Genomic DNA, 20,353 nt, shown 5'->3' with positions numbered 1-20,353 from the left:
CTGTGGAGCTCTGCAGTGTTGATCAGCTTCTCCTTTGACATAGGTGGATCATCAATCAAAAGATGTGACAGGAGAGATAAAGGCATATTTCGTCATGGAATAGCCTTGTCAAAATATTTGAATTAGCTTGGTAGAAAACTTAGCCTTCAGACAGCTCCAAGATAAGCAGTGAAGTGTAAAGAAAAAATTTTATCTTGCATGTTAAGTTTGCAATCTTCCTTTGGGCTGGAGGTAAGAGGTTAAAATTGGAATATGCTTTTTAAATGTACTGCATACTTTTCTGGAGTCTTGACAGTATCATGGTTGAGTGCCCCGTTTATATCCAGCACCTATTTGTGGGTCACAACAAGGAATATTGATGTTGTTTTGGAGCCAGTCTACTCAGCTGCTGAAGCATATGGGATATCCACATTAGCAGTTAAGCCCCACAGGAAAACTGAAATTAGATGCTGTAAGAGAGTACAGGTAAAAGAATTGTAGGAGCATAACCCTTGACAGAATATTATCTAGATTCAAGCAATAAGTACAATGTAATTTTCCAGTAAGTGTTTTAAAGTTTTCTTTAATTAACGGGAATTGATTCACAAGCCTTGATCAAAACAAAATCACATTACAACTTCAGAATTTTTAGGTGGTGAGTTGTAGGACAATGTTTGTTTTCACTAGGAATCCAGTGTTCTTGTCAGACCCTGCACTTTGTTCTGCTACTGATGTTGGGAAGTAAAGCTAAAAACACATTTACTTTTTGGTCTGATGAAAAACAAAACTTGGAAGAAACAATCTAACCATATTCTGTGAAGATTAATTTGAACCAATGCTGTTAAATATATTTTAGATTAATTTTTCCAATATTTCAAAATATCATCATTCTGATGTAGGTGTTTGTGGCAAATGATTTACTTTGTTTTGCAAAATTCAGTGAGAGAAAAACCTGTCTGAAGTTTGCAAAATCTTTCTAAAACAGAGCATTGCATATCTGCTGTTCACTCTCATATAAAATGTACAGATGATGTTATAGAAAGCTATCATAAATAAACAGAGAAATTCAAGAATAACAGAAATACTATTTGGCTGTATTTATCAGGCACATGCTGCAGTGTATAACAGTTTAGTATATAAATAATGCCTTTGTGTGTGCTGCTTTACACTTCCATTTAGAGTAATCATATCACAAAAAACAGGCTTAACATTAACAGTTCTCTAGTAGGTTAAATTACATCTCATGTACCTTTATTTTTATCCTTGCTTTGAAAGGTATCCTGCAAATTATAGACATTCTCTAATTTTATAGGTGCTTTTATACAAGAAGGGGCTTTGAGTCTTCAAATTTTTACTGTGCTTGGAGGTTTTTTAATAGTGCCAAACTGAATTCTTACAAAAGCTTCAAAAAAGTGCTAATTGAATAAAAACTTGTGAAAACAATGTTATTGTAGATCATATAGTATTTAACTCTTCAGCAAAATTAAATATATATATAGTACTACTATAATATATGTAATATTGTTGTGAAATTATTTTAATTTTTTTTGGTTTCTGTTCTTTTGTGTTTGTATGTTCTGCTGAGCCTGAGGAGGAGTTCAGGCTAGGTAGGCTAAGCTGATGTAAATTTATATGTGGTACATTGTCTGCCTTTCCCGGTACAGTTATTTGATGAGCATCCAGTGTATAATTTGTATAATTTAACTTTTTTTTTTTCGTTTTTTTTCTTTTTTTTCTTTTCTTTTTTTTTTTTTTTTTAATGAGAGAGAAATCAATAGTAGCAAATCAACTAATGTCTTAAATGATACCTATACATTCATTGACTTGAAACATTTCTGGTTGTTCATTCAATTTCATAAAAATAACCAAGTTTACATTTGCTTGATAGTATCAGTGGGAAGTGCTTGAACACACAGAGGGTGGGTGTTCTTCAGTCAGTTTTGTGTAAGCTCCCAACATCAAAGCCTTTCAGTATTTTCCTTTCTGCTGTTTTTATTTTCTTATTTTTAATGATATAAGTTTTTTTTTTTTGTTTGTTTGTTTGTTTGTTTATTTCATGGCATTTTTAGTTTTTATTTTTAATTTAACTGCAAGATGAAAATATCCTTGCAGTCTTTTTGTTTGTTCAGTAACAGGCTTTGCTTCCCACTCTGTTCTAACAAACTTTTGCTCTCTGATTCTAAAGCTCCAAGGGACTCTATGTCTCTGTGTATGAATATCTTGTCTTGCACTAGGGTCTGTGCTTTATTGCAACCTCACAGCACTGCCAATATATAAAGCTAAGTAATAATTAAAATACATAGAAAATCAGTTTTTCAGTAAATAAGTTATAAGAAATTTATAGGTCTGGCCCATAACTCTACTTTTTTTTTTTTTTTTTTTTTTTTTTTTTTTTTTTTCCTCCTGGTGTGTGACAGTATAAAAATCTGAGGTGGCATTTACTAGGGATATGCAAAATTAAATTCAGTTTATTTTTCATACAAATTCAAAGTGGAAATGTGATCCATTCTGCTGTTCTTTTAACAAAACAACAACAAAACCCACACCAAAACAAGAGTCCCCCTCTTATGCTCAAACCTGATCCTGTTTCTGCTGAAGCCACTGGGACATCTACACAGAACACAATGTGGCACTACTGCTTGGAAACACCAAAGCTTGTTCTAAAGACCAATTATTCATAATTTAATATGACTTTATATTTGACTCAGTATTCTAAAGTCTGTCCCTATAGTTTAATTTATAGTTTAATTTATCTTCTAAAATGTGAAGCCTAGATTCTGCTTTAAGCTCTAAGCTGTATATAGCAAAATGAGCAATTTGCTGAATATTCAGTTCAAGGAAACTTCATTAATTAAGCCGGTCCTTGAAAACACAAGCCAATTGCTGATCCCCTATTGTGTGTGTGCGTGATTTCTGGAGTTAGCTGGTGCTATGTGGGTATCCTATCCAGAATGAATTATGGACACAACATGTTCAGGCTGGAGTTTAGGGGGAGCTGGCTTAGATTTTAGATTACAAGGAATGAGGAACAGTGGTATAAAGTATTACAGCATTCAACAGAAATACTTTGGTAAGAATGACATTGCCTAAGATATAGCCATAGATACACTGATATACTGGAGAACTTACAATAATACAGAAACATCTCTCTTTTCTTTGGGTGGACTAATACAGCAGCGGAGATGGATTTCACAAACACATAATCTATTGATGATATATGTTTTTGGTAATGCTTCAGACAACAAAAGTTCTTATAACAGTAGTAGCCTTTTTACAATATAAAGATAGTTCTATTGAAGTAGAAAACGTTGACATCTGCCACTTCATAGATTCTGACTGCACAAAAATATTTAAATGAAAATAATATCTAGTTCCTGCTACTTTATTTATCAGGTGTTTTTAAAGCCGAAAACCATAGCACTAGCCCACTAAAAAGACTTGCACAATCATGTTCTCAAACATTATCTGTACCTCTTTCTTCAGTGTCTAGCCATATCTGCCGAACTTGTTAGTGACAATGGGCTTGACAGCCCTGTGGTTAGCACTGAGGATTTGTTAATTCAGCCTTGGTAGCGAGGTTACTGATGAAATGGACTTGATGATTGATAGAACAACCTCACTGCTTCTTGCTAGCTGGTGGGATGATGTGCTGGCCAAGCCTGTAATGGAGGAGAGCAGAGCTGTCTTACCCTGCTCACAAGGTCAGGGTTTTGTGGTTCGGTATGTTCTGAACTGAGCAGGAGGTACTAAAGAAACTTAAGAGCCTCTCAAAACTTTCTGGAAGTTTTTAATACTTAACTGAAAGACCTATTTACATGCAACACTAAGTATTTCCAAAATGGGCAAGTTCCTTTCTAGGCCATTCCCATGCCATTCCCCCTCAATATGTGTTTGTTCTTTCCATGGCAAGCTTCTCTGTGGGAACACTTGTACTTCAGTGTACTGAAAAAAAGAGGCCAGTAAGATAAATCATTGCTGAAGCTATGCAAGCAAGCCCAAACCTGGGAATCCTCCTATATTCTCTGCATATTCTCTGCTTCTGTCACAGGTCCAAGCTGATGATCATCTAAACAGCAGTTCTGGTAAAGGAAAGGACTCTTGGCCTAGTATGTACTCTGAAACATCTTGATTAACTGTATAAACATAAAATAATTATTGAGCTGAGAAGCCAAATGAATCCCCACTGTGTCTGTAATGGTTTTGTTTGAATTCAGGTTAACCAGTGCAGATTATATTGTGTGATTTCAGATAGGCATGTAACGTGGAAGTGAGTAGAGTGTGAAACATGAGTCATATAAAGCACAATTGCACAATAAATAGAAATAAATATTCTGCATGTATGTGTCAAACATAATGCAATCTAACTATTATTCTGCCAGCAGAAAGTATGCATTCAGATAAGTCAGCAGCCTGTAACAGTGATAGCTCAGGAGGAGTGATTCCTGGATTTAGGGCTATAGGCTGTCCCCATTAATACTGGCTTGAGTTCCTCAAACCAGGAAAGTACAGGGGCAGACTAAAAGTTTGTCAAGCATTTTACTTTGGTTACCCTGAGAAGGAAAAGTGCTTAGGATACTTGTTTAAACTAACATCCTGTTGCATCTTATTTGTGTTCTTTAAGATAGTGGGCATTTGTTCTAAAGTACATATAACTAGTTCTTATTTTGGTATGGAATTAAAAAGGGTCAGTCTAAAGTTCCCCCAAAATGGTAGTCGTACAGGGCTAGATCTCACTTCTTCCTGCTCTCTTGGCAAGGGGTAGGTTCTTTGGCCTTCTCCTTCCTCCCCCTTGGTGGCCAGAGGCACAACAGACTTTTATCTAGTCTATGCCTCTTGCATGCTGGAGGTCAGATTAATTTAAAGTAGTTCAATGGGAGGCTGTGACTAGAAGGGCTTGATAACACTGACACTGCTGTGTGCCCCATACACAGGTTTCCAGCAAAATATTTTAAGCAAGAAGGTGGGCAGGGGGAGTGTGGGGCTCAGCAACTAGGTGTTTGTCAGCACTTGTGTTGACGGCAGCTGGATGGGTGAAGAAAATGGTGTGCCTGAGCTGAGGAGTAAGGCTAGCATCAACTAGCTCTTAGTCTGGGGCTCTGTGGGGTTGGCTGAATCTACAGGATCTGGCTGTACACAGTAACTGTGCTATGATCCAGAGGAGTTTGTTCTGCTGCTGCCCAGTTAGAGTTGCTAGAAGATTTTATCTCTGGTTTTATGTGGTTTTTAATACCTATCACTTTGTGGGGGTTTTTGTTTGTTTTAGGAAATGCTAAACTAGGACCCACTATCCTTGTCAGCTGATGATCATTCTCTTACCCTTTAGAACATTTTTTTCCCCCCAATCTTATTTGTTGCCTATCAATCCAAGGTTGGTCTTCTATTCAAAGCACACCAGCTGCAATCCTTTCCTGCCTTTCCTGGAGTAGCTCAGCCAGATGTGCATGTTCCTGCTTTTTCCCATGACACAGGTAGGCACAGGTGGCACCAACAGCTAGGATACAGAGTCTCTGAAACATGCAGGATTTGGCCCGAAGTGGTCAAAATCACCAACCAAACTTTTTTGCTCTATTTTTCAATGCAATACAGTCATAGAATATCATAGAATCATAGAATATCCTGAGTTGGAAGGGACCCTTAAGGATCATTTTTATCATTTGTGGTCACTACTGATTCTGCTGCTTTTTCTTCCTGGTGATAAGTGAGTCCTTTCAGTTAAATACTTAGTTATCACTTATACAAATGTGCTTTGTTTTTTCTACTGAACTATCTATTGTAGTATGGGATACTGGTGACCAAAGGGATCAGCAGGTGGTGAGGAAATGCCAGCTTAGCCCCTTCCCAAATACAAGATCATCTGTCCAGGAGGCAGTTACTTCTACAGTAGTCTTGCCATAGGTAAGGATCTGCAGATCTTTCAAGCAGCAGGAAAATACTGCTGTTTTTCCTATAGCAACTTTTAAGACGAACAATTTTGTGGCTGCATCCAGCAGGTGGCAAGCACAGCACACTGAATTATGTCTGAGAAAGAGTTACTTCTGGAACTGGAGGCTCCTGACTCAGTTTGACATACGTATATGTGTATATGAACAAAATGTTATACAGATGATGGCAAGCTCTGTTAGTCCCACATCAGCTTACTGAGCGCTAGGGCAGTGTTGCTGCTCTGGATGCTATTTATAATGCATGTGACTTATATTCTTTTTGAATGGCTGCCTCACATGCATGTGTAAGGATATAAGCTAAATAGAGAGTATTGTATGTGAGAACAATTTACCTGTCTCATTAAATGTCACATTCAGGTTTCATTTTTTTTTTTTTTTTTAATACTAGCTTTCAATTAAATAAACCTCCAAAGAAAGAGCATTTTCTGAATATACAGCTTTAGAAGTTGCAGAAGTCGCAGTATCTTGTGACATTTAAGTAGAAAATGGAAAATCCAGCCACTTGCTAGCTAAGCCACATTAAATATAATTATAAATATTGCAAATTCTTGAGGGTCATATATTTGCTTACATGACATGTAAAATTCTGGATTTTTTCTTAAGCTTTGTTATGTTGAAAAGCATTTATGAGCTCGTGTATCTCTGAAGAAAATAAATGGGAGTGAATCAAGAGCAAATATGAAAAGGATATATAAGGATATCATTAGCTGGAACTTCTTACAATGCTTAACGCCTTTTCCCCTTCATTTGTATGGAGAGTTTGAGCCAGACTTTTGTTCTGATTTATGTAGTATGCTCCTCATTCCAAGATCTGTTTTATATAAATGGAGAGTAATTAAGTAAAAGTCAATAATGAAGTTTGGTCTCCGTTGTTTAGTGATATGATTAAAAGCATTATTTGTTAAACTATAATATAATAATTGTCACACTTCTGCTTGTCAGTCTGAGTTTAAAAGCCCAGAATTTGAAAAACAGAGTGGATTTCATTAGCTGGTACTTTCAGAGTACTCTGGATATTTTACAAAAATAATTTGAAAGTTTCTGATCACCTTTGTCTCAGAACTCACGTTTCAAATAGTTTTTGACTTAATGACTAAAATTATGCTCCACAAATAATTTTCTTCAGAGTCAGCATGGCATATTATTGAGAAAGGTGAGTAAACCCCGTTCATGTGTCTGTGTGTGTATATATGTTACTACTATAAAAATACACACTGGGATAAAAACACTTATGAAACAACATTTGAAATCTATAAGTAGGAGTATAAATCTAAAAATGCATTTCTTCTATACTTAATAAATAAACCTGCTTTTTATTGCATATATTATGAACTTTTGTTATTTTTAAATGAGAAATAGTGGCACAAATTAGAATGAGACCAGTTTCAAGGTCCTGAAATTTCCATTTGTGTTTAAAGTTGGGCCTGTAGATACAGCATATATTTGAAAAACAAGTTATAATATAACTCTGATATATAACTCATGTTTTAAAAAAAAAAAAAAAAAAGAAAAAGAAAAGAAAGAAAGCCAAGCCGTTTAGCTCTCAACTCCTGGAACAAAACTTGGAATAGCTCATTTGTAAAACAGGTCCTTCATAATTCATGTAACTTACAAAAGCTTTTCCTTTAAGTTCAGAGATCTTTTTAGTTTTATCTACCCTTGTTTTGTAGTTCTGCGCAAATGGCAGGATGCTGACAAACTCTGGTGTGCCTGTCTGTCATACACATTGCTTTCAACAAAGATAAACAAAATGAAAATCAGGCAGTCCTCCACATACTCTAAAATAGAAGGCCACTGCTAAATCTTTTCAGTGTGATTTCTCTGAGGTGATTCAATGTTTCAGTAATGAGTAGTAAGTTGTGATGTTTGTGACTGCAGATGAATTTTGTCATTCTTGCTGCTTTGTTCACAAGGTTGTTCAAAAAAGTATATTATAAAACCGCATCACTTGGTTTCGAGAGACCCAGCAGCCTTTTTAGTGGGCAAGTGGATATTTTCTGGTGGTCTGTAGGAAAGGGAGCTCATCTTCGTTGTTAGACTGGGATGTGTGCTGACATTTGGTGGAATGTATTTTATTAGCTGAAGAAAGTATTTTTTAAAATTTTTTCCAAAGAAAACATAAAAAAAAGGATTCAAACAGTTGTTAAAGTAAGCAATGCAAATAGTGAAGGGCATAGCTGTATCCACAATATCAGTGATTTTGCAGTCTGTTATTACATGTAATTGAATTAATACATCAAGAAAAGTGAATACTTGATGAGGAATCCAGGAAAAGAAAAAGAAAAATACTATCGCCACAATCATCTTAAAGATATCATCATTTCTGGTCTTATTTCTTTGAATCTGATATGCCTTCTTTAGGGTTTTCCAAATTAAGGTGTAGCTTGTTAATATGATTAGAAAAGGAATTAAAAATCCCAGCAAATTTTTGGATAAGCCTAGCCCAACCCGAAGTGTTGTATTATTGTTGTCATACCGAAAACCACAGACTGTCATATTCAAGTTCTCGGCAAAGAATATATTACGGTGAATGATGACGGGCAAACTGGCCACACCAGCAAGAAGCCAGATGGCGATGCAAGTTATTCTGGCAACAAACATGGTACGCCGGATTCGTGACTTCACTGGATGTACTATGGCCAGGTAGCGGTCAATACTAAGGCATGTGAGTAGGAACACGCTGGCGTACAAGTTGAAACTTATTCCTGCAGATGCTAGCTTGCATAAACAATTGCCAAATGGCCACTGGTACTCCATGGCCGTGTAGGCTGCCCAGAGTGGCAGAGTTATTAAAAAACACAAGTCAGCAAGTGCCAAGTTTAGCAGAAAGATGCTGGCCACTGTTTTCAGTTTCATGTAGCAGTAAATGACAATAACAACTAGGCTGTTCCCAAATATGCCTATGATGAAGATGATACTGTAAACAGTTGGAACCATAATGTAGATGTAACTGTGCCTTCCTGAAATGGGACAGTCGACATGGATTCTTTTAACGGTTTCTTCGGTAGGATAGTTTGGGACCATCTTGACCTCTTGTACACTTGTTTCAGGGAAACAATGTGAAGTTCACACCTACAGGGCAAAGGTAAAGAGGGAGGAAAAAGTAATTCATAAGGTATTTAGTTATTTAAAAAAATTTCAATTAAATATCAAGATTTTCTGTTTAACTAGAGATATAATTCAGTGTAATAAATTCAATTTCTGATTAATAAGTTATGGAAGAGTAAGAAATCAACTTTTCGTTAACAGACTGCTACCTATGGCTTTCAGTTGAAAACTGGATTATAGGCCCAATTGCTAATCAGTACTCCTCCTGAAAAACTTTTAATGGAAAGCAATGAAAATGTTTTTTTTTGCCCTCTTTATTTTTGTTCACAAAAGTTTTTTTGTTCACAAAAGCCACACAGTATGATCTACTTATGTTTTTTCTTTTTTTTCCCATGGATGCATCTTATGGCTAATGCTACCAGTATTTCATACTGTTTCTTGATTTTTATAATTCCTGGGCCGTATCCTGCTCCCATTTTCTGTGTAATCACAATTCCCTTCCAAAAACATGAGGATATGTTTCTCTTTCTAGATCTGAATAGAAGCAGTAATCAAGTTCTAAATCTGAAAGTTGTGAACTTGCAGTTCATTCCCTGTGGAGTTCTACCCTAACACCACAGATATCAGCTGGCTTAATTACGAAGCATGTGTTTGTCTGGAACTTGCATTGTCTGGATTCAGAAATTCATGCCACACAATTCTGTTGGATCATTTTTGTTTGGAATGCAGGCAGATGGAACCAGTAGACACAAAATTAACCAAGTTTCCTTCACTTTGCTTTTCTTCTGATATGGCATGAAAGACCAGATTATTCATGACGGTCTTGATACAATGCCTATAGCAGGAGCTTTATCAGTGACTCTGTAGGGAGTTGGAAGTGAGCCATTGTTCACAAGTGCAGTATGTAACAGTTCAGTAGTTAAATAAATAAATCCCAAACCAGTCCAAGGCAAACAGCATACTGATTCTCAGATCACAAAAACCAAGGGGAATTTTTTTTTTTGTATACCAGGTGTCATATGGGGGGCCAAGTTTAAATGTTTTCAAAACTGATTTCTATTTTAATGTAGACTTTGTGGAATAAAACAGAGGTAATAATGTTAGGAGTTCGGTGTACATTGTTAGATTATTTTTTAATGTAAATGAAAGCCAACAAACTTCTTTCAATTACTTAATAAGTTTACAGTTCAAAATACAACTAGTTAATGAACATATGTTGTAACAGAGACTCAAAGTACCAAACGAATGTACAGTTATCTAGGTTATTTTTTTCCATAGATAGGTGCTATATCTCATGAGCAAAGTTATTCGGATATCTCAGAAACTACACTTAAGCATTAAGATGTTGCATTAACAAAATAAATGAATACAGATTCATTTTTTTTTTAATACAAATTAGTTTTTTTTTCAACCAACCAACCTCCCCCAAAAACCTTTTTAAAGTTTTAATAGGAAAGTGAAGCATAGAGTCACCTCAGCAAAGTCCACATAGGAAGCCTGTAGAAAAGCCAGGGACCAAACACAGAACAGGGGTTGCAGTCAGTACCTTTTGAGCAAAGTATCCCTGTGGCTCTCACTTTATTATCTTTTAAGATTTTATATTAACGTTTATTATCATAATCATTATATTCATTATATTGCTATAATTTATAATTATAATTTTATATACAACTCACATTATATATCAATATATTTAATAATAATATAAAATTATTATTATATGATGTTATATAATATATAAATATATATATACTCGATATAATTTAGAAATATATTTTTATATTTATTATATTATTATTGTTTCTGTCTTATTTTATGTTCGATTATTAGGTCTGCATTAGTTAGCTGATTCATTTCAATTAAGCTAACAGTGCACTTTCAAGATGTAGGTTCTTGCTAATTCTATCAGAATTGGAATATCTAGTTAACTGCAACCAGTGACAAACCTTTTGTCAAGATACGCAGTGCAACACCTCCCAACATCTCCAATTCATTATGTGAATTTGTCTTGTTTCCTTGGTTGGTGAAGATGGCTCAATATGACATCAGCGATTTTAACCATGTTTAAGACATTAAAAAGTCAAGCAAATGCATCTCACAAAAACAAATGTGTGCCATTCTGATCATGTGTGGCAGTGTAATGCATCCTGAGCTCAACCTCCTGCTTTCAAACTGTGCCAAATCTAGAGTAGTTGGTGTTTGCCTCTGTGGAATGTCATGCTGCCTGCAGAACAGGGAGAGACAACATAAAAAGTTTGCAAGATCAAGAAATTCTCATATCTCAACCCTTGGTTATGGAAGTGCCCAGGAAGGTTTGACAATAACTGGTAGATTCCACAATGCAATATTTGCCTTGCTGCAAAGGTGCTGTGTGGTTTATTCACTATAGAAGCCTTTGCTCACTTATATTCCCATTGAGATAATGGCCAAAGTAAGTAGTAAGAAACCAAAACGAAGTCTCCACCAAGAACATGAGCATTGCAAGCCAGACATGCGGTAAAGTAGACCAGGGCGCAGTTAAGGCTGAGCAAGAAATTTCTCCATGACTGTGGTTATACACATTTTATACAAAGCAGGTATTTCTGTATGAGAAGTACTGATGTGTTTGAAAATGTTGCAACTGAAATTGTGCACATTGGTAATACCATTTAAAGCATCTGAAATGACCTGAGTTAATATAATGATAATTGGATCATTTGAAGGCTGATACACAAGGAGCTTTTTCCAAGAGGTTTGAATTGATGTGATTGTGAATTGTATGTCAACATCCATCTCAAACCATATTATCTGGAGAGCAGCAAATCCCTGTTGTATGCTACTGTCCTGTGACCTTTTATCTACTTTTAATTACGATGATTATAAGAAGTCACTGATCGTGAACTGATTCAGACTGCTCTACCAACTATTATTTATCTTTCTGTTCATCGCTGCTTTTGGGTGAGCATGCATCTTAATAAAACTGTCTACTGAAACAAGGAATGCTGGGTCTGTGCAAGTTAAAAAGCACTCTGCCTGGTGAAAGATAAGATCACACTGACCATGGCTTTCTGTGAGAACTTGATCAGATATCAGGTACACAGATGTCCCAAGTCAATTTTTAAACAAAAATTTGTTTTGCATACTTGCTTTGACAGACTAAGTAAACTCTGATTGACCAACCCTGCCACAGTTTAGCCACCCTGCCATTAGGTAATGTGTTTTTTTCCTTCTGATGGTAGGTGGATTATTTGCTTTTCTTACAAATGAGAAGATACTTCTCTTTGAGGATGATGCATTCTAATTTTATAAGATTATTACACAGGTAGAAGAGAGGCTGTGAAATGTTTGGAATCATACATTCAATATATTAACTATGTTCACTTCCTTCTTGTGCCATAAGCTTTTTTCCTTTATCTTGGGAGTTTAGCTCCCCTCCCCTTCCTAATTTCTTGCATTTTATTTTTCTAATTGTTGAGAAACTAATGATACCTCCCAAATGTCTCATCTCACTACATTTTTTATACCCAACAGAACAACCCCCTTTATCACCACTGCCTTAATACCAGTCCTATACCTACTTCAGACTCTCCCCTGCATGGGTTCTTGAGCACTACTACTGCTCACCTGGCAGTAGATTATATTCCACAAATGGCCTGCATCAAATGGAGAAGGAGTCTGTTCAGAGAAAGAATTACTGTTTAACAAATATGGATTTAGAAGATAAATGAATATAAACGTACTGACTGCAGTTCCTGTCTGAGCAAATATTCTGGTAGAAAACCTGTGCTCATGCAATTATAAAACCATGCTCCAGAACTGAAGGAAGAAATACTCTTTGGGAGCCCCGTGGCTGTTGTCACTTGTATGCAGATTCCCAGTGGAATGGCAAAGCTGAGCTTGCTGCACTCCCTAGTCCTGTGGCTCCAAACCAGTCTCATAAGTGAAATCTGTTCACTGCAGCATATGCCTATTGCCAGTCTATTCCCAAGGTGTCACGTAGCAGCTCAAGACAGAAATGTTTTTAATTTCTTTAATTTGGAGATGCCCTTATCCTGTGGTTTTGATGGTGTGCTAGAACAGCACTACATTCTCAGGTTTCTCAAAGTGAATGTTCCAGCCTCACTTTCACTGAAATTGTAAATATGAAAAAGTATTTTTAGTCCACAGTTGATATGTGAAATGAGGAGGGTGAGAGCAATGCAAACACTTGGGCAAACAAAGGCAAACAAAGGCTGGTAATTCAAGCTAGTGTGGCCTTGCTGTGTGCATAGGCCTCCTGTCATCACTGCCTCTATCTTCCACAGAGGTCATCTGACTTCATGGTAAATGACAATAAATCAAAACATTACTGAAATGGAACTGCATTGGCAGTATAGAACTGGAACACTGCCAGTGCATTGGTTCATGAGCAACAAGAACAGAAAGCAAGCTTCAAAAGATTCTTATTAGTAACTGTCAAGTTGGCTGTTGCTTTTGCAATTTTGGATCAAAAGGTGGTTTGATATGAGAACAAGTAGAATTTAGAGGACCTTGTAATTGGCTGTGCGTTTCCTTTGAATAGCTGTCCTATTCAGTCTTGCATAAAGGAACAATCAGTCTGAAATTGCTGTCAATTTTGTGGTGTTTTGTTTTGGTAATCTTCTGAGTCACAGTACTGTGTTTAACTTTTTGCTTCAGAAGTATGCTCTGAATATACAGTATTAGCTTTATAAATGTGTATTTTTATGACCTATGCTAATATATTTCCAAATAACTATATTATACTCAATTATTACTCTCACTTATTCCATAAGCTAAGTGGAGCCTTATCCATATTCATGTGTTTCACAGGAGAGGGGCCCTGATCTGAAATAAATTTTAATTAACTTATGCTTGGCTTACCCTATGCTAACATGCAGCAGTTAAATGTTTTCAGCAATTAATTATTTTAACTATTACAACTAAGAATCATGTAGAAGCGAGGTGTACTAGCGTTTTCTTGCCAGTCTTAAGGTGCAGAACTGTATATATATTTTAAAAAATTACTAAAAATATTTATATTTTTTAATTCTGTAACCTATATATGGATTCTTTGTATCTTCCCCTTGCAGGAGTTGGAGCTAGTCACCTTCATTCATGCTAGCTCTATAGAAATGGCAAATAAACCGCCTGTGATCTTTCTAGGATATAGTCCTACTGCATCAAAACTCTAAATTGGGTATTACTTATTTTGTGCTAGCAGAGGACTAGTTATTGCTGTCTCATAAACACGAACTATTTATGTACTCTGACCTTCTCTGTAAGAATTCTCTGTATTTGTTTCTTTGAGAATACTTCAAAAGTCTGTCCTTCTACGTTATGGCTTTCATAACTTATGCTGAAAAGAATAACATCTCTTCCATTTTCATAGGCTACTCTCATTATTTTCCCTTCACTTCCCAAGTAGCTTTCAACTCTGCAACTTTTTCCTCTGGAAACATCAATGCTTGAAGAATGACTGAACAGTGCAATTGGGCTTATTTTGAATGTTGTTTTTTTTTTTTTTTTTTGAGTGGTTGGGGGGGGTGTAAAGGAAAATGACACAGTTCAGCATGGTGATATTTAAATTGAAGTTTCATGAGTATAATATATATTTCCACCACTAGAGGTCTGTATTTCCTATTTAAAAATAGGATTATTATTTCATAATGAAATGTCATCACTTTCCACAGTATCACTTTCCTTCAAGATTATTTCTTTAAAATGCAATGCAAGACAAAATACCCATCATAAACATCTGCATTTATGTAAAGTATAATATACCAGTGTGAGCCATTTTAAATTTATTTTAGTATCTACTTGCTTATGTCTAATTTCCTTTATGCTGGTATGCTTCTGTTTTTTCAGACCTTGACTCTGATTTATGCACTAGTAAGTTATGGAGCAAGGTCCTGATGCTTGAGTTTTTCAGATATATGCAGCTTAAACTCTAAAGGGTTTAAGCCAAAATAAGAAAAAATATGTTTACAGGGAGAGTGGATATATAGTTTACCTAAACAGTGTAGATTTTAAAAAAAGTGGCACATACTCATAGATAATTTTTTAAACTCTGCCTGTTATTAAACATGCAACTCTTTCTTTTTTTTTTTTTTTTTTTTTTTAATTTTTTCCCCTCAAGTATCACACAGGTTATTATTTAAAGTAATTCTAAGTTAACTTGACTCCAATATGTATTTTCCTATTTAGTGGAAGATGTTTTTATTGATGAAAATGCTGCTTCAGAACTACTTTTGATTTTAGATGAAATGGCAATGTGAGTCTACAGTTTGGTGATTTTTAGACCTTCTGTAGTATATATTTAAGAAATTGTAAGCAATGTCACAATTTGAAAACGTATCTTTCTCCCCAGTCATACATACACGCAGACTTTCTGTTTTTGCTATACAGCTAGGCATGTTTTTACCCCTTTGGACACTCAGGATGTGATGATGGTTCTGCTTCAAATGATTTATTTAGCTAACCATTCCTCTAATGCTGGCAAATATATTTTGATCCAGATAGAGAAGAAAGGTTATTAGTGTTGTGATGACATATTTATTTTATTGAAACTAGTAGATGAGCAAAGAAGAACTGAAAAGTTGATATTAACTGTATTATCTTGTGCCAGATAAGTAGAAATACTCAGTGTCTTGTTCTATGTTCATGTGCAATGGGTTATACAGTGTCAGGCAACTTAAGGGATGTTTGGAAAAAACACTATACAAGCCTATGAGGGTTATATCTTGAAGTTTCTAAAAGCAGAAGCATCTAGAGAGAATTAAAGTGATACAGAGCACTACCATGCGGTGAGCCAGATTTAAAATGCATAATTAATGAAAATAATCTTTCAGTTGCACATTTTAGCACTGAGTGTTAGAAATGCACGTGGCAAACAGTGTTATAGGTGAAATGCCACCTCTAAAACACCAGTTTATTTCACTGTGGAGTTATGAATAAAAAACTTCTGAATACTTTTTTTCTTTGTAGACATTTTCCTGCAGTTACACTATATGAAGACAATACTTAGCTGTAGAAAGTAAGCTGTTCTTCAGCATGTAGAACCCATGAAATTCTTTAAGACCTCAATTAATTGAGGTTCCATTCCTGCCATGCTGGTAATTGAGTTACCGAGAGTATCTCCAGACCACTTCTGCTTAGAAAGAGAACAACTTGGAGTGGCTTTCAGTTATCCTAGTCATCTGCAGGAGACTGGCTCGGCACCAAGGCCAGTCTTGTTATTGCAGCCTCTGTTCTTAGGGGGCGCTGAAAGTCTTCTGTTAATCCCCAAGATTTTGGAGAGAGTTGAGAAAGCTGTCCTATCCTGCTAGGAGTGGAAGAGATGTGCACTAGTTTTTGGATTCTCTGACCCAGTTCAGCTTGTTAAAATTGAAAGTCTAGATGCAAAGCCCATGGGTGTAAGGGGAAACTTGCTGAAAGAAGCAGGCAAGTGGATCGTGCCTTGAATGAAGAGCAATCCAAGTGCTAGAAAACTCTTTTAAACAGAAAAATGTTGGCTTTGGAAAAGCAACATCTCTATTAAAGCTTAGTAGTATTACTGAATGCTTAATAATACTACAATGTAATACATGAGAAACTTTCTGCATGCTCTTTCCAACAACATGCAGTGTAATAATATCACAGTTAGAATTCCATTTGCTGATGGAGCAGTGAAAGCTTGGACAAGTTTTTGCCTGTACTTTTGTAGTACTTGCAGAGTTCAGGAACATTGGAAATACTTATTTATGCTATGTAGCTCTTTGGCCAAAGTTAATGCTACCTATTCCCTCCATCTTTTTTTTTTCTTTTTTTTTTTTTTTTTTTTTTCCCAGAAGTTGGGAAGTTGATATATATATTTCTATGAAAATTTATTCACAGATGTTACTGTCAAGGAAGGATGCTTAACCTCACTAGTTTCTCAACCTCATTAGAGTTTAGTGGTTTAGTAAGTGCTGGTGTGGCAATGGTTAGGTTATTTTGTACAAAAGTTTGTTGACTGATCCCCAGATCACTCATTATGGCTAGCCAAAAGTAAGCTGTCAGGAAGTATTTTAGTTTATAGGTTTCATTTTCCACATCTTCTAGGTACGTGCTTAGCAGTAAACATTTTCTGGGAGCTTTTTCCTGTAAACACACATAATTTAGTTCGCTGTTAAGCAGAGGAAAACCATCCTTGGGTTTAATAAATGAAGAACTGGATTCGACAACACCGAAAGACTAACAATGCTCAACATGCAGTGTATTCATCTAATCTCTTGAAGAATATTGATCAGATGGTGGCATAATAGATCACTGTTTCTGGTTTGACTGTGTACCTCTGGGTATCTTAAAATTTTTCATGTAATTTTCTGGTCTCTTTCTTCTTTATTCATCTTCAATATATTCATCATCAATAGAGCAAACTCTATTTCATTCTTTGAACAAGACTGTAAGAGTGTGTTTAAAACTCTCTGGTGTTTAGTATGTCGTTAGGTATTATATATCCTTAGGAGATGTAAATATAAAATTATCCATGCAGCAGTAACTTAAAACTGAAAAAATAAATAAACTGATAGAGTGAAATAAACGTCTACCTTGAGTTCTAGTTCAGTACTTAAACTAAACATCAAAAGGTTAAGCTTCAGAAAAAATGTCTGAAAGGTGAATCTCTACATATCCCCATGTCCCAGTCATGAGACAGACACTTGTTCTGTCTTGATATAAATGAAGATCTTTTCTCATGTAGGTTACTAAACCTGTAGCTGAATTTCTTTTTAAATATAAGAAATTCACTGTTAAAACAGAAGGTAGTCACTCTTCTTGTTTTTACCACAGGGTAAAGAATTGCCTCTTTGTCTAATAAACACCAAAGACAACTGGATATATTGGCTCTTTGAAATGAGGGTATTACCTATCATTATCAATCAGCATGGAGTTTTGCACCTCTGTTCTAGCCATTAGCTTTATCAGAAAGGAAGAGTAGTGCCCTCCTAGGAGAGAAAAATGATCTGTGAGTAGTAGGCTAACCTAAAGGCTGTTTATCAGGGACCTACCAGTTCCTCCCTTTTTTAACCATTTACTGCATAGTGCCCAAAAAGGAAAAATATATATATTTCAGATCAAGGTAATACTAGAACTTCTACAGTTTTCAATATCAACATGAAAAGATTTTTTTGAAGGGTAACATAACATAAGGTACTGTTTTATTATAAACATACAGCTAACTGTACATTCATAATTTCAAATCTGATGCCTCATTATGCAGTATCTTTAGGGTATTTTGAAGTACCCAAAAGAGTCCATAGTTAAGAAGAATGAAGCCATCAAGTCCCAGAACGAATAAAAGTGATATTAGTTTGAGCTGTGAAAGGTTACGTACTGCACGGTTACTTTCTCCAAATGATAGTAAATGAGTGGATTAACACATTTCCTTTATTGCAGCTGGAATTGCCTATATAAAATATAGTGTGCCCCATGTGATTATTTTTAATAAAAGATGGAAATCAAATTCAGGTTTGCCAAGAGCAAGTGAAATCATTTGACGAATTTTAAGTTACTATTCTGATAGCTTAGTTCCACAGAATAAGTTTTAAAGGATTTTTTAATTGCATAGCAGTGCATGTCCTACGCAAATGTAGCTTCTGGACACCTAAACACACACCTGAAATTTCTGTTAGCACATTATTTCCATGGAGAATGAACTATAAACTGCTATGGTGAACTCCTCCAATCTGAGGAGTAAGGGAGTTTATATTAATTCTGGCCTACATCCAAATCTGTATTTCAGCTTGATGTTAAAAAGGCTAAGTAGAAACAGGGTGGTGGGAAACTTACTGAAGTAAAAGGCACTGCTGAAAACCCTTATTATGCCCTCTTCTAACAGAACAGAGACCAGGTATCACACGGGAGATACCTCACCTGTTTTCAAATCACACATAAAATCATGATTGGACTTACTGGGTATTTAATATACCTGTTTCTGTCTTAAAAGCTATGGGGTACTCTTCACTCAAGCTTGCGGGTACCTTCATCAGGTACAGCATTAACTACCACTCTTCCTTTCCACCTTGCAGCAGAAATACTGTGGTGGTTCACAGCACAAAGGGCTTAATAAGGAGCTACAAGACATTTTCCATGCTCTTGGGAGTATCATCAGCCTCTGGTTGTTCTTATTTCTTGCTAGAGTGAATGTCTTTGTGCATCCAACACTGAAAGACTTCTTGGTTTCACTGTCAAGATCTTAGTATCTGCAAATGGTTTCACCAGTCCTTTAGAACATAGCTATCACCTGGAGGGTGGTCTTTCTGGGGGAAATAAAGACCACTTCCACAAACTGCTCTGAATGTAAGATAAAAGCCCTTCTTTCTACCGCTGTTCAAGGATGCGACAATGTTTTGAGCAGCACAGAGAGATATCTAGCTTGATGATCAGCTCTTTTAAAAATATTCACACGTATAAAGACAATGGTTTCAACTTGCAGGTCCCAACTGTTCCGTGCATTGCCAAGACCAGAACTGAATCTGACAGGAAGAAATGGTACTTGCACGGCTGCCTTTTGTGGTACTGAAGGTCTTTAGCTATTTGTGTTCAATTTGAAATGCAATACCACTGAAAAGGCATGAATACAATTATCAAGCTGAGCATGCCTCAAATGCTCAAGTAAAGGCAAGTTTTCTGGATTTCTCTTCTCATTTACATGATCTTATTCTGTGATTTCTTTTTTTTTTTTTTTTTAACCACTTGACATGTTTGTACTTCAGTCACTTGGTTTTCCTCTGGTTTCACTGAGGCAACTTGTGTTGTACTAGTAGTGGGGTAGTCTTTTGATGGCATACTGCAAATGTTTTATCTTTGCAATACTAGTAGTGGGGCTAGTCTTTTGATGGCATACTGCAAACGTTTTATCTTTGCAACTTCTTGAAAACAGGAAAATGCAGAGTCTACACAATCCTATGTAGATAAAGATCCTGTGACAGAAATAATGCATTTCTGTTATCTAAAACAATCAACAGATGATGCATTAGAGTTCTGTGAGGCATAGCCTGCTGCTTACTTTTGCTAACTGGTGGGTTAGCTTAAATCATATGCATAGTAACTATGTGATTTTCTACAAAACTCCTGAAGCTCAGTCAAACTTTTGGAAACTCTTACTGATGTCACTATTCATGAAGTTGGGCAAATGCTGAAAATCTTGTATGTAAAATATTGCTCTTTTGGTGTTGTGTGAAGAAGGACTTTTCAAAAAAGCGTGTTTTTTAGGGGCACTGACAATAGAGAAAATGCAGATGGAAACGTTTTGTATGTTGAAAGGAAAGAAGGTGGGGGGCTTTCCTAAGGTGTTCAAACACAAAGGGCTGAATGGACCTGATGTATCAATATTGGTAGGAAAAGAGGTAGCTCTTCATTTGTTAAAACACACAAGGAAAATTCAC

At 35.9% G+C, this 20,353-nt stretch overlaps 2 protein-coding genes across 6 annotated transcripts in view; both read right to left on the bottom strand.

Moving 5' to 3' along the window:
• CPB1 (carboxypeptidase B1) overlaps window positions 1–20,353 on the bottom strand; it is a 73,349-nt gene that overhangs the window by 42,970 nt on the left and 10,026 nt on the right. The gene's annotated exons all lie outside the window — the stretch shown is intronic.
• Window positions 547–20,353, bottom strand: part of AGTR1 (angiotensin II receptor type 1) — a 29,874-nt gene continuing 10,067 nt past the window's right edge. For all 4 annotated transcript variants that reach the window (XM_027468301.3, XM_027468303.3, XM_027468299.3 and 1 more), the window contains one exon: window positions 547–8,993. In XM_027468301.3, coding sequence (XP_027324102.1) covers window positions 7,866–8,945 — 1,080 coding nt within the window. In that variant the 5' untranslated portion in view covers window positions 8,946–8,993 and the 3' untranslated portion in view covers window positions 547–7,865. The remainder of the gene's footprint in view (window positions 8,994–20,353) is intronic.

Source organism: Anas platyrhynchos, chromosome 9, assembly GCF_047663525.1.
Source record: "Anas platyrhynchos isolate ZD024472 breed Pekin duck chromosome 9, IASCAAS_PekinDuck_T2T, whole genome shotgun sequence".
Taxonomy (NCBI): domain Eukaryota; kingdom Metazoa; phylum Chordata; class Aves; order Anseriformes; family Anatidae; genus Anas; species Anas platyrhynchos.
This window is presented reverse-complemented; position numbering and strand designations above follow the sequence as displayed.